Below are 14715 nucleotides of genomic sequence, written 5' to 3' on the forward strand. Positions count from 1 at the left end.
ACCGTTGTTTCATCCACGTTAATTAAACGTTCTTTCAAACACGTTGATTAAACGTTGTTTCAACCACGTTGATTAAAAGTTGTTTCATCTACGCTGNCTAGTGCAGGTATTCTGCACTATCCTGGGACACAGAGCCCCGCAAGTGTCCTAGTGCAGGTATTCTGCACTATCCTGGGGACACAGAGCCCCGCAAGTGTCCTAGTGCACGTATTCTGCACTATCCTGGAGACACGGAGCCACGCAAGTGTCCTAGTGCAGGTATTCTGCACTATCCTGGGGACACAGAGCCACGCAAGTGTCCTAGTGCAAGTGGTCTAAGAGGAGGCTACCAAGACACACGCTGGCGTCAGTGCGTCGTCATAGCAACCAGCGCTTAAAGAAACACATCGAAGCAAGAAACACACCAGAATTATACAATAACAACGCAATTCTTATAATAATAAGTTTCAAAAAACAAATAATTTTCTATGAAACTTTCAGTTTAGTTTCAACTTTGTTCAGTACAATTACTCGGAGCTATTATGTTGCCCCATTAAACTGAGTTATTTTTACACACAAGTTTCAAATTTGAAGTATAAAAATAACACCAAACATTAACACTTAATTGTGTTTATTACGTAGCTTTCAGAAAGAATAGTTTGGTTTCAAAAACAGCACAGCTCCTGAAGAAAGAAATGAAAAACAACTAAAGTATAAAACGCTGATTGAAGATCGAGAACATAATGACTTTAAAAATTACCGTTCCTATTAATTCACAAAGGGCTAACAATAGTATTTTGGACCCCCCCCCCCGTACCTGCTTGACTGAGAAGGAACCAAGCGACTCGGGGCGTGCGGCTCGCGTAGACTTTAGACGCACTGCTCTCCCTGGACTATCACCAGCCATTCATGATATTGCAAGGCTTACAAATGCAATGTAAACTTGAAGGCGGTCAATAAGATCACCTCTAGAAATGAAGAAACTGTCACACTAATTGTCCTGATTAATTAAACAGTGGCTCGATTTCAAATCTCAATAAGAACTGGCTTGTCTGCTCAAGCAGTTAACAGAACAGCGGATTTATATATAAAAAAACTGGACGAACTAAGTAATTCGCAGGCATGGAGTATTATTTGTGATCACGATGATGTTCCCTCCAGGATATCAGCCGCGAATATCAAGTGTCATCACGGGAGAGCGTTCGTTTGGTATTCAGGAAATAACTACGTATAGAAAAATTACTGAAAATATCGAATGACGTCAAAGGATTTTACTACGAAGACGAAGGAGGATCTCCAGCGGTTGCCCACTTCCTTATCGCAGCGAGAAACTCATTACGATATGTAATCACAACTTTTTCCTTTATTTAAGACGCATTTCTTACAATAAAGATCCTTGATTAAAATTAATAAAATTTTATTATACGATACTATAAAGCTGGATCTTCAAAAGGCCATTTACAAAACTTATCAGTCACCGCGAGCACACCGGGCACGACTACCACCCTCCCGTCCAACAGCTGGTCGACGACTGCCGCTGCGACCGTCCCCACAGCTCGCTGCACAAGCCACCACCCACCTAAGCAACAGCATCGAGAGTGAAGCACTCACTATTTTTAATCTCAGCGATGTGCAGATTTACGTGGTTACCTTGGAGCTCTTTTCGCGTCCTGGCATCGTTCGAATTAAATTCCCTTAGAGTTTACGTTCCTTCATCTTCTATGGACATGGGCGCTGCCTTTTAAGCTCTCCGGTGAAAACAGGTTTAATAAATCATTGAATACCCGTCATTTCTCAATAACAATTTAATTATCCACGTCATATAGCATTTTAATTACCCACGAAGCAATATATTTCTTCATTTGAAAGAAGAAGAAAGAAAAATATGAGTACGCAAATGCTATTTTGAAACGAGCTAAACGCTCTTCCATTGAACCCAATATACTAGGTTCTGTGCTATAATATCGCAACCAAATTAAATGTGCGTAAATATAAGCTGTGAACAAAGTGGGCGGTTATGAGATACACGATTCAGCGCCTGAATGAACTGAAGAAATACACGTTATTTGTGCGTCACACGTGATACACGAGAGACACTTGTGCGTCACACGTGATACATGAGACACGTGTGCGTCACACGTGATACACGAGACACGTGTGCGTCACACGTGATACACGAGAGACACGTGTGCATCAAACGTGTGAATTTTTTTGCAAGCGTATGTATGTGTTAACACCAGCCGTCCTTATTCAAAAGTGTCGTTGATTCAGGTTTTTTTGAACAGGATACATAGGCAGCGCCTGGCATAATAGAATTCCATTGTAGAAATTTCTGCGGGATTGATCATTAACTTTTCTAATTCAGGATGACATCGCATAAGCCATCCGGTTTCTTTGTCAGATCACATTGGTAATAATAAGTTTCAAAATATTTAAGTTAAATATTTTGATTAGATTATTGAACATTTGCGCGGTCAAGCTCCAGCCAAAATCTGCTTCAATTCTCAAGAGATGGGAAGTCACTTTACAGACGTTAGAATCTCCATCGACATCACTACAAGCATGCAAAAATATTGTATAAAACAAAATTTAGCAGCAGTTATACAGCATAATAGCAATACTGTGGCTATAATCAACATCACAAGCAGAAAGTTGGTGGCATCTCACTCTCCATCAGCAACATACCAACGTAAATTAAGAGCAATGCTCGTTTAAACCATTTTAAGAATATAGAAAAAAAGAGCATCAGCAACCAAGCTGGCTTCGCCCACACCGCAGCTCCCTGCATGTAGAACACGTGGGCGGTGAACGCTGCACGACCGCTACGCCTGCATTGTAGTATATTGCTATATGCGTCTTGTACATGTTTTGGTATAGTATTTAGTATACATGGTATATCTATATGCGTCTTGTACTTGTTTTGGTATAGTATTTAGTATACATGGTATTGCTATATGCGTGTTGTACTTGTTTTGGTATAGTATTTAGTATACATAGTATTGCTATATGCGTCTTGTACTTGTTTTTGGTATGGTATTTAGTATACATAGCATTGCTATGCGTATAGTACTTGGTTTTACATTGGTATATAGTTTACATAGAATAGCTTTCCGTGTTGCATTTAGTGCAGTTACTGCTGTTGTTGCAATGTTAGCGCAGGGTGGATGAATCTGTAGTCTAAGCTACGGCGAAAAACTTCTACATGGAAGACTTGCACACATTTTTTCGTTTTAGTTTTGTATAATTTTAATATATTTCAAACTAGATATAAGGCGGGACAATTTCTAAGGTACAGCTATGCCCAACCAATCCAAGGCTTCCATTAATGCATTTCAAGAAATATTGTATTATAACAAAATGTATAAATGATATCAAGAAAGCACAATAGCTTGTTACATAAAAAATTTTTGTTAAAATTGAGCAGCATGGAGGTCCACAAGAACAAGCTCTCGTTTTGCTCTCATAAATTTTGGAGAGATTGCAGGAACCTACGCATGGAAGTATAAGCGTTCGAACGTGGGATTCGAGAGGCTGGTCGAGAGTCTCTCCTACGCCGCAAGAATGTCAACACTTTCAAGTGTGGGCGGTAATAGAAGCAAAATATTGGTTCTTTGTACATGAAACTGACTTCAGTTTTGTTCGTAGCAGAGATAAGGGGAGAAAGAGAGGCCAGCACCCTATACTACTAAGTCAATGTACAACAAGCCCTTGAAATGTAACCTAAAATATTTACAGCCATTGGCTCTCATATTAGTCGTTTTCTCGACGCTTTAAAGATAAGTCATTGATAAAAATTGAGTAGGAATAAAGTGCAGCGATAAAAGCACTAGATAAGAAAAATGTATTTAAAGTCTTTATAATTGCATTCATGAAGAAGACGTACGCAAGTGGCCGAACAAGTGAATATCACCAGAAACGAAGAGAACAACAACACAAAACCAATAAGATTTCTTTATTGCAGTAAAGCTAGTGTAAACATGCAGAAAGTCACGCGGCACACTGCAGGCGAGCGAGTAAACAGAAGCTGCTCCTGTGCCATAAAATAGAAGACATCGCCTGCAGAAATGTTTTGCGTACATATACGCCCCCGCCTGTCACAAGCGAGGTCATCACAAAACATGGTTCTGTGTTGATCAACAACCAAAGACCATCCCGCACGTTAATTCAGCAAACAAGCTTTTTTTATCGCATGCCTGAGCATAGGCTAATTCATCTTTTAGTTTTATTTTTTATTTCATCTTAGACTGAACCATGACACTGTTTACACGAGCAGTTATCAAGACGGAGAGAAAGCAACTGCATGCAGTGGCTGCTCCCTGCTAGAGCAACACAATGAGCTATGGTTTCTGAACTCGAAGCAAATCACCCAAGGAGGTAATTAATATATTTTCGGAGTTAAAGGAGGTTGATCGGAAAATTTGACACGTACTTTTCCAAAATACACGCGAAACCAAGATACACCATATCAATTAATCAACGCATAATGTGTTAATGTTAAAAACATTTTTAGAAAGGCGTAACATTCTTACGGCTGCATGTTAAATTTGGTACAAGGAGTACATTTCTAGCAGCCACTGCACCATGAGAGAGCTGCATATAGAGAACGTTTGAGCCGCAGTCGGCACGGAAACGATGCTATAAGACCGCAAACGAACACAGCCTAATTAAACACCTCCTGTTATACATGCATGACTCGATTGACAGCTTCCGGAGTCAGGACCATGAGGCGACACTTAATTGTGATGATACGTCCAAAACAATGAACATTTGTGGCAATACAATTATTTGAACTTAAACATATATATGCACCCATGGCTCTCAATGGCAAAAACAGTATGATCGATGTTACTAAAACCAAAATATTGCTGGCACAATTGTCCAATACTACAACGCTTGAGAAGTCAATTAAAGTGCTAAAGTAATAACAATTGTAAATACACCGTCATCATTGCGAGAAAGTATATCGAAGGTGCTTGACTGCACAGCAAAATATTTCAATGTGCGGGTATCGATTGGATGAATGATTCGATACTTTGACGGTTGTAACGGAAGGTAATGGTATAGTTACGAGAACGATACGAACAATTCGCTAATATTTACGACTGAGTAATTACAGTCCACTGCTATAAACTGTTGTGTAACGCGCGAGTGATTAGAAAATACGAAAGCTGTCAGACGTGAATGATTTTTTCCGTGACATCATGTAAGCCGTTATGAATCTGCAGAACTTGTAATTGTAGAAGAATGTACTTCCCGGGCCGTACTATTATCTCTTACGTAGACGTAGCAGCCGATTTCTCTTCAGTGATTGGCGGGTTTAGCTTGAAAATCCATCAGTGATTGGCTGAAGTTATGAATTCTTAACTATTTCGATAGTGCAGCCCCAGGTGCCATTGGTGATTGCTGACGGAATTACGAACTCGTAACTATTTGCCCAGGTGCATGCGGCCACCACAGGCGCGCTGGTCGAACATAAGACGCCGCGCAGCGTCGGCGCTCAAGTGTAGGCTGGTCGTGGGAGGAACCGTTCAGTTCACTGATCTCTACACGCACGCAACACCTACACTATATCAACTAGCACTATACTCACCTACACTATATCAAATATCACTCTACTCCCACGCACTATACTCGCCTACATCATATCAATTATCACTTATACCTGCTAACTTTCATCCAACTGATCATCACGGAAGCAAGTTATTACGGCAATTCTCATCGTTTCAGATACAGCTTGTCTGTATAATACATTAATAAACCAATAACATAAAAATAGTTATATAGTAGTTTATATAGTTATTAATAGTAATAAACCAATAGTTTATTATTCATACAGATTGAACTAAACAAACAGATTTATGAACACTTAATAAATACCAATTAAAGATGCGACACACCGAAACTTATTGTATTTACTTGCAAATTTTGATATGGGAATGATATTATATAACAAAACGCAGATCTGTGCGGCGATGTGAAACCGTAATCGATTTAAAGTTACTTCTGAATATGATAAATTATGTTACATATTAACGAAGTAAAATACAGGGCCTATACTTTTAAAAAAAGTTAAGAGATCGTAAGTTCATCAGCCAATCATTGACGGCCTTTCAAGTAAAATCCACCAATCATAGACAAGAAAATAGAGCGTAAGTACTTACGTTCACTTAGCGACTTTTGAAAGTATGGGCCCAGATTAAGAAAATTAAATTAACGCATCATTGACAGGATATTATTGCATAATAAATGAACTGAATGCGGTTCCGAACAGCCGATATCTTACAAGCCAGGGGCATTTACACGCTTCTATTTCATTTGATCCTCTCATTAGTTCCATTATTCCTATATATAGGGCACGTCAAACGATCATAATAACGTAATTAGTTAACGTTATATCAAGCCTATGCCACAATGCAGCAAGTGGTGTGATCACCAGGGTTATTTTGGCATAAACAAAAAATTTAGTAATGTAAGGACAAATGTAGCTCATTTACAGGCAATTTATCAAAATATAGTAATCGTATAATTAAATATATTTGTGTTTAATTTATGTAAGTGAAAGACCTCAATTGTTATTCCAAGTCGACACTCGTCAAACCCGCCGGCCGTTATGAGGAAATTCCTTGTAGCACACGTGTGCGAGATAACGATAATGGAGCCAATTCAAAAACTTTCACTATAGCTATATCAAATAGCATTCGAAAATAAGAAAAACTATCTCCCTTTTTCATGTCGTACATAAATAGACACCAACTTTCAACTTTCTGAAAAACATTTCGTAATTTGCAAGGACAATCGATCGTTTTAATTAATATCAACAGATTCTGATTTTTATTACTTAATGCAGGTCACTATTTACTGGGCAAAATAGCACTCAAGAATGTTAAGGGCATATCTTGCAACTCCTACGATATATTTCAAGCTAGTGACTTCATTATATCCTCGAAATGAATCGTAAATCTTCTCTAGCATAAAGTGATACTATACGTCTCGCTGTAAATCACAACCTACATCCCTTTATTCATGAACTAAACAGAACACTACAAAACCCAAGCAGATATTTCTTCACATTTCTTTGATTGCTGCATATTAGGCTTTTAGTTACGTTAGAGATGTGATTAATTTCGAACAAATTATTAAATAAAATTTTGAATCAGACATCTTAAGATAATATGAACCAACATAGAAACAGTCGTGATTAAAAATTCACCGTTTAACAGCACGAAAGAGAGTCGTGAATGGAAATTCAACGTAGGACAGCATGGAGAAAAGTCGCGAATGAAAATTCAAGGTTTAACAACATGAGGGAAAGTCACGAATAGAAATGAAAATTAAAGACAGCGTGAAGGATAGTTATAGTTACAGAAAATTGTTAGTAAGAGAGCGTGAAGGAAAGTCGTGAAAGCTAATTCAACGTAGAACAGTGCAATGTAAATGTCAACTTACGGGAAAGTGAACGAACTCGTCGCAACATTTAACCAGACATATAATTTGCCAGCAGTCTCCCTTAGGCGTTTGGTTTAATGATCGTAGAAAAAAAATAGTTTCTCAGGTAGACGCGAGGATGGCAATGATTCTAGACATAGAACAGACAAGCGCGCTCGTGCCAGAAACCAACTTCAAGATGTCTGTCGTTGGAGTAATCGGTTGCAGGAATCGTAGCATGCTACTGCAGGAAAACGTAGTCATAGTTTAATTACGAGGTGAGTTATTTCCGAAAGTAGACAAGAACTACGCAATATATGACGCGTACATGGCGGCGTCATGGTTGAGGCCAGGTATACGCGGAAATTTTTGGACCATATACCTAAGAAATGCGTTCAAGAGTTCATGACGGTCTTCATAGAATTGAATACATCACAGTGAAATACGTCATCAGCTAATTCCTATAGCCTTGCAATAGTGATACAATTCTTTTCCTGATGATTTTAAATCACGTTGTAGATGAACTAAACAAGCGGGTTTACTACAATTTACCGTCTATATATAGGTATAGCTTCCAATGAATATCTTATAAAGTGATATTACTTTCTCATATTATATAACTCCAAGCTGCATTGGTTTCAAAATGATGAACATACAGTCAATAAGAGCTGGGCAGCGCTACTTTGAAATGTAGCGGCGCTACCGCTACCGCTACATGCTCTAAATGTAGCGGGCGCTACCGCTACCGCTACCGCTACACCCACTAGATTGCAGCGAGCGCTACCGCTACAGTAAAATGTAGCGCCGCTACATTAGCCGCTACAATGGCCAAAATTATTGGAAATCTCTAAATATTTATTACTCTGCTATTGGGATTTACTCATAAACATTTATTGATAATAAAACATTTGTAAAACATATCAATGCAACTTTATTGCAATTAACCTAACCGAACTGGTACGGGTTAGATACAGTAAATAAAAGTTACAGTTATTTTTATGTTTTACCTTCCCTACATGGATGTGTACTTTAATCTACCAATCTAAAAAATTATCCACATATACATATAAAAAAATCAGTCTTTTATTTGTATATATATGTGGATTATTTTTGAGATCGGTAGATTAAAGTAGACATCCATGTAGGGAAGGTTAAACATGAAAATAACTGTGTAAAAATAAGTGTTAGCAAACTGAAACATGAAAAAATACCTGTAAGTGGTAACTGGTAACAATTTAACAAGTAACAACTAACATGTTGACTCTAGTAACAGGCTGAGGTTGACAACATTACACCGAAATATTTCGTACAGTTTTATTCTGTAATTTATATTATGTATGTATCATGCTGGTTTTTAAATAATATTTAATACTATTAAGTAAAATCTAAAGGCTTTATCTATAAATATAGCGGTAGCGCTGTAGCGGCAAAACCTCGTATCGCTACATAAATATGTAGCGGTAGCGCTGTAGCGGCAAAACCTCGTATCGCTACATAAATATGTAGCGGGCGCTACCGCTACCGCTACATTGTCTCAAATGTAGCGCCGCTACCGCTACCGCTACTGAAATTGTAGCGGCCGCTATAGTAGCGGCAGCTACATGTAGCGCGCTACTGCCCACCTCTGCAGTCAGTATTTGCGATGAAACAACGTTAAAAGGACGGACGACTTTAACGGATTGCCTTTTTAACTGCTATTGACTGTGTGTGGAACAGGCACATGAGTCGGTAAATCCGCGATGGCTATGACTGTTTAATAGTGCTCAATTGAGCATGAGAATTTCACCGCTAAAATAATTTATTACTATATAATATGATGTTATATCTAAAAGAAAAGGACCAAACACTTTGAGGAATGAGATCGAACATCGAACACTCGAAAGCGAAAATTTTCAGGTATATACTAATAAATTTAACTTTTCGGTGTAACAGTTGAATCTCTTCATCTCTTCACTTTGAACGGATATCCGGTGTGCAAACGAGAAGCAATTTAATTTGGGTGTTGCAAAAATTTTTAGAATGCAATATGAAAATAGTGGGGGAAAAGGTAAGGCGTCCAGATAACCGCCACGTATGCTATGCAGACTAAAATTGAATAAGTATCAACAAGCACGCGGATTTAAATTTTCGTATGGACACGCGAGTGTTAAGGCGGGTCTACACGCTCAGTTTTAAACAACGAATTGTCTGCGCAGTTTCAAGTCGGAATGAAATCGTTGCAATTTTTAGAGCGTCCACACGGTGCCGACATATCTGTGTAGTTAGCTCAGTTTTGTGCAATCTCGCTATGGAGGAGGCAGTATTTTGGTCAATTTAATTTGGCATTGTGCCTTCTTAAAAAGAGATTGGATCATTTAGGAAATGCAAGGAATCAAAATACCAGAGAGATGGCTTGTAGATGTCATCTTCTCTATAGCTCCAGATCGAATCGATTTATTAATTTTTCATAATTATTTACGGTAAACACTCTTCAAATTATTAGTTTTTTTACAACCGTTTCTCTGTATGCGCTTTCATCGATTTCTTAGATTTTTTCTACCAAACTCTCATATGCTTCCACCGTTTTGTCCCTGTTACTATAGTCCTTGGATTTTACTAGCCTAATGTAAGGAAAACTTTCGTATAGAGCAATAAATTCCTGGATAAATTCCTGAGAACATTACCGAAGGTCCGCCATTGTCGCCAGACCAATTGAAACTGGGCACAAATTGACTCTGAAAACTGTGCTACCGTCTACACGTTCCGACTTATCTGCGCAGGTCATCGAAATCTATGCTCTGTAGATCAGATATCGCTGCAACTGTGCAATCTTCACGTCGGCTTCAAAACTGCGCAGTTTTCCCGTCCACACGCAACGTTTTATCTGCAACGATTTAAACTTCGTAGGCAAATCGATGTGTAAAACTGAGCGTGTTGATCGGCCTTATGCCAGTGCCACACGAACAGGCGGCTCACACATGCCCCAGCCTCAGCACCCCAGGGATGCCGAGGTAGGGCCAGGAGACAACCGTAGCTGCCAGTCAGCACGGCTATAGCGCTCTAGCTTGTTGACATCACGCGCGGCCAACGGTGGTGGCGGAAAGCGCGTGCGATCGCACGGACGAACGTAACCTAACGGCCCGCAGTCATCGCTGGCCAATGACAGAACTCGTGTCGTCACTTACAGCCAATGAGAGTGCACAGAGATGCGGCGTCATGGCAGGCCAATAGAAGCAAATGCAAGTACGTCACTCATGGCCTACGGACAACGGCCATCAGCTGGTCGCACATAATACGCGCGCTGCCCTTACCGGGCGAAGACTTGAACGCACTTAGCTTCACAGCCAAAACACGAGGCCTAGGCCAGCACGACAAAGTTCTATCTTTATTTAAAGTAGAACTACTGAAACATTTTTACAGCGCTATTTAATTTATCATTCGTAAACATCTCCAAACAGGTTTTCGTAAAATCCCAAACATTCTTCAATGACAACTGGGCTGGAATCCAGTTGTGTGTCGCAATGAAAATGTGCACCTCGTGTAAGCCAGGATGGAGTTTTTTTAGTCAATACCAATATTAAAGAAACTGATTCCTTGAATATCTAACCCCATTCTCTGGACCACGTAGTGCGGTAGGAACGCGGTTAGAGCGTTTGAATGCAGCAACTTTTTCATGTGAAACCGTTGATCAGTGCTTCGCAAATTGTTTCCTCTTGCGACACGAAGCCTAATACGCCCTTCACATATTCAACATTGACTAATCATTGACACCTCTCAACTTTTTTTCGAAAAATTAATAAATTACGCCACCCCCTGCCGCAGAATTTTTCCCAGCCAATGAACCACTGCCGTAAATCAACTCTTCACTAATGGTTTTTACAGTCAGAGTTAGGTAATTAAATAAAAGGAAAAATACATTCATTATAAGTGTTCAAAATATTCGACGAACTGAATCAAAATTTCACCGGGACACGTATGATAATGAAAGAAGTATTGTTCAATATGATAATTCTTTCAGCAGAATAAAATTTCTATCTTATTAAAAAATTGTTATAATCAAAATATAAACAGACTATTCAATTCACATGAAAATTTTATCGATGACGGTTTGCATTAATCCTAATTTCCTTCAACTAACGAGGTAAGTTGCAAACATCAAAGCTTCAATTTTCGACTCAATAAACCAAAGAAGACACAAAAAACTACAGAACCTCGCCTACACGCGCAGTGGACCTTGCCAAAATTCGCCAACTAGACAGGCATCCACTATAACTTAACCGAGCATGTGAATCAAACCACTCTTGTCGGGACCTATGAAACACGCCGGAAGAGATTTGGTGGTCAAAAACACATGCTCGTAAAACAAAGAACGCTAAACACAAAATCAAACATTCACATTAAAGATAAAAAATTGTAACCATCACATTCTCGATTAAGAAAGAATGAAATTCACAAACTTAGAACTTAGGTGGCACGCCATGCAGTTGGTAGTCACGATCACATGCTTGGCTAATCAACAACTGTGAGTAAGTAAAGGCATAATGGCAAAGAGGACAACCAGTTTAGTTGATTTTTTTGTTAAATTTTTATTAATTGCATATTCACAGAAACCCGAACCTTCCGGGCAAAACGAACTTTCGTTTTACGTGTACTTATAAACACATATATTCTTACACTAAGAAATGAAGCAGTATATCGATATCTCAGCCTAGCTTAGCGACACATACGTAAAATAAAGCTTTTCACGGCACAGCGGAAGATAAATAAATCGATATCGTGAGTTATAAATAAATATTTTCGTTGTGACTACTCACGTTGGGCCTTGGATGGGTAGAGGCCCATGGTCAGGAAGAGGGAGCGCGCCGTATCCAGGCTACTGACGTTCCCACCGGCCTCACTCCACACCTCCTTCAGAGCTCTGCGCCGGGCCGACGCACAAACAAAAATATAAAAGAGCAAAGTCTACGATTCTAAATATTCCAATTTACAGTTAATAAAATATTCCAATCAAATAAAATTACTCCTGCACAAACTTTTCCAATTTGGCAAATTCGTTTGGCTTTTCCAGTGATGTTGAAAATTCATTGTCAGCAAACTTATCACGTAAATTGTCAGCTAAGTAAAACCATCACTCCATCAGATAATGAATTCTAAGCTAAAAACATTATTATATCAAAATATTCAGAAATTATCTTGGTTACAAATTATTATTTATTTCGTTTTAGTAATTAGCCAAGCACTATTCATCGGAATATAAACTAGAGTGAACATCGGAAGTATATTTAACAGGAACAAAAAATTGTCGTAACAGAAAATATTTTGCAGCATAGGGAAACCATTCAAATATAAAATACTTAAAAAACTTTTTTTAAAAAACCACGTTTTTCTTGCGGACTAAAAAGTAGAAAATAAATTTTGGCTCGCCCCAAAAAACGTGTGTCGGGCAGATTTATGATTAAAGCGAAAAGCAACACGAATTTTGGAAATTTGATGTTGAACGTACAGCCCGACCCACGTTTTTTGAGGCGAGCCAAAATTTATTTTCTACTTTTTAGTCCGCAAGAAAAACGTGGTTTTTAAAAAAAAGTTTTTTTAAGTATTTTATTTTCTCCTTTTTAGTCCGTTGCTGCACGGACTAAAAAGTATGACTTGACGTACGTATCCATGTTACGCAGCGTCAGCGCCTGCTCGTCTATAACGTCAGCGCCCGCACGTCATACTATATAAATAGTATATATATACTTTACTCAATTAAGCTAATTTAGGCCTCTAATTGCTAGTTTTTATGATTGTATCTGAAATTGTTAGACGAAAATAGCCTGCATGCCGAATTTCAGATCTCTAGAGCAATCAGAAGTGGTTTAATTTTCGTTGTCAATTTTAAAAACAAACAAACAAACGTGAAGCTAAGCTAAGAAAAACGTTTTAAAATGCATCCATACCTCGTAGTTTCACCGCAGATGAGCGGCATGATGGAGAAGGATCAGAGCGCGGTTCATCAGTGTAATTTGGCATCACCACGGCACTTGAGGTGATTAAGACCACATCCAAAACATATATTTTACTTTTTACATCAATTACAAGCATGACCCAAACTTAGGACCCAGAATATTTGCTGTCATTGAAATAAGTTCATGACAAATGAAAAATAAATCATGCCATTTTTAATGGCAAATTTAAAACTATCTACCTGGAAAAATATTCAAAAATATTTGAGTGACACTTTCATTCATAAATAATCCAAAAATTGTCTGTAACAAAATTATCTAGTAAAATAATGAGCATTGCTCAACCAAAATATATTTTTTTTGAGCACTCATTCTAGTATCATCTCACTTTATGAGACAGTTATATGGTTTATACTTTATCCACCAACCAAATTTTTCTTTTGCTGTGTAGAGATTATTTACATTTAGAGCCCATACAATTTTTTCAGTATATTACACTCAATTGCTAATGGTTATTTCTACATACATATATATACCTCATAATCAAATGTTAGATAATGTTTAATGTATCAAATGAAATTTTAGCTTATTGAGAATACATTATCTAATCAGATCAAGGAGCCTTAACAGAAATAGTAATACAAAATGAAAGAAAATTAGGAGCCATGCCAATATAACATGAGAATTGTTTAAGATTGTCGATAAACATACTGAACCTTTTTAACAATAAACGACTATTAAACGTACTGAACCTTTTCAAAACCAGCCCTATAATCTAGAGAATATTTGGCAACATTTATAAAAAATTGCATTTAAAAATGGTCATATCATGGATGATTGTCATCAATCACAAGCAAGATTTTCGGGTTTTCTTGATGATAGTTAAAGGAATTAGGCAAAGATATAGGTGAACTTGTTCAAAAGCCCCTGCAGTTTTGCTTTTACTGGTGTTTTCTACCTAATATTTCAGTTTGGAATATACATGAATAAATAATGAGTTATCACAAAACTAGAATACATAATAAGAGACAAGGGTGTAGGTGAATTTAGAAAGTTTTGCTTAGTATCAGGATTGAAAAAATAAATTTTTTTCAGAAATATCATGGCTCTAATATCACATAAGTAGTATAACATTTTGTAGTTCCAAAGTCGTCCATTCTAGATTAAAAAAATATTGCTGTCCCCAATTTCACAACAAGTCTATTTCATGAAATTTTGGACTTCAACAGTTCAGTATCATCCTCATGCAGTCCTGCTAATATATTTAATCACAATTAAGAATTGCACCCAAAACATTACATTAACAATCACAGAACTGCAGTCATGCTCATGCATAGTGGCAAATTGGAGATTTTTTAGAATCAGTTCATTTTTAATTTCCTAA

The 14715-nt window shown here is 37.9% G+C and overlaps 1 protein-coding gene across 2 annotated transcripts in view; it reads right to left on the reverse strand.

Annotated features, from left to right (window-relative positions):
- Positions 1 to 13575, reverse strand: part of LOC108665078 — a 31292-nt gene extending 17717 nt beyond the window's left edge. Inside the window, exons 1-2 of one of the 2 annotated variants that reach the window (XM_018151794.2) lie at positions 13326 to 13575; positions 12198 to 12301 (exon numbers count right to left, since the gene is read on the reverse strand). In XM_018151794.2, coding sequence (XP_018007283.1) covers positions 12198 to 12301; positions 13326 to 13354 — 133 coding nt within the window. In that variant the 5' untranslated portion in view covers positions 13355 to 13575. Of the gene's footprint in view, positions 1 to 796; positions 1498 to 12197; positions 12302 to 13325 lie in introns of those variants that run through there. The other variant, XM_018151796.1, reaches the window with a different exon arrangement.
- Between the last annotated feature and the right edge of the window lie 1140 nt (positions 13576 to 14715).

This window comes from Hyalella azteca, unplaced genomic scaffold (genome assembly GCF_000764305.2).
Source record: "Hyalella azteca isolate HAZT.00-mixed unplaced genomic scaffold, Hazt_2.0.2 contig5003, whole genome shotgun sequence".
Taxonomy (NCBI): Eukaryota; Metazoa; Arthropoda; class Malacostraca; order Amphipoda; family Hyalellidae; genus Hyalella; species Hyalella azteca.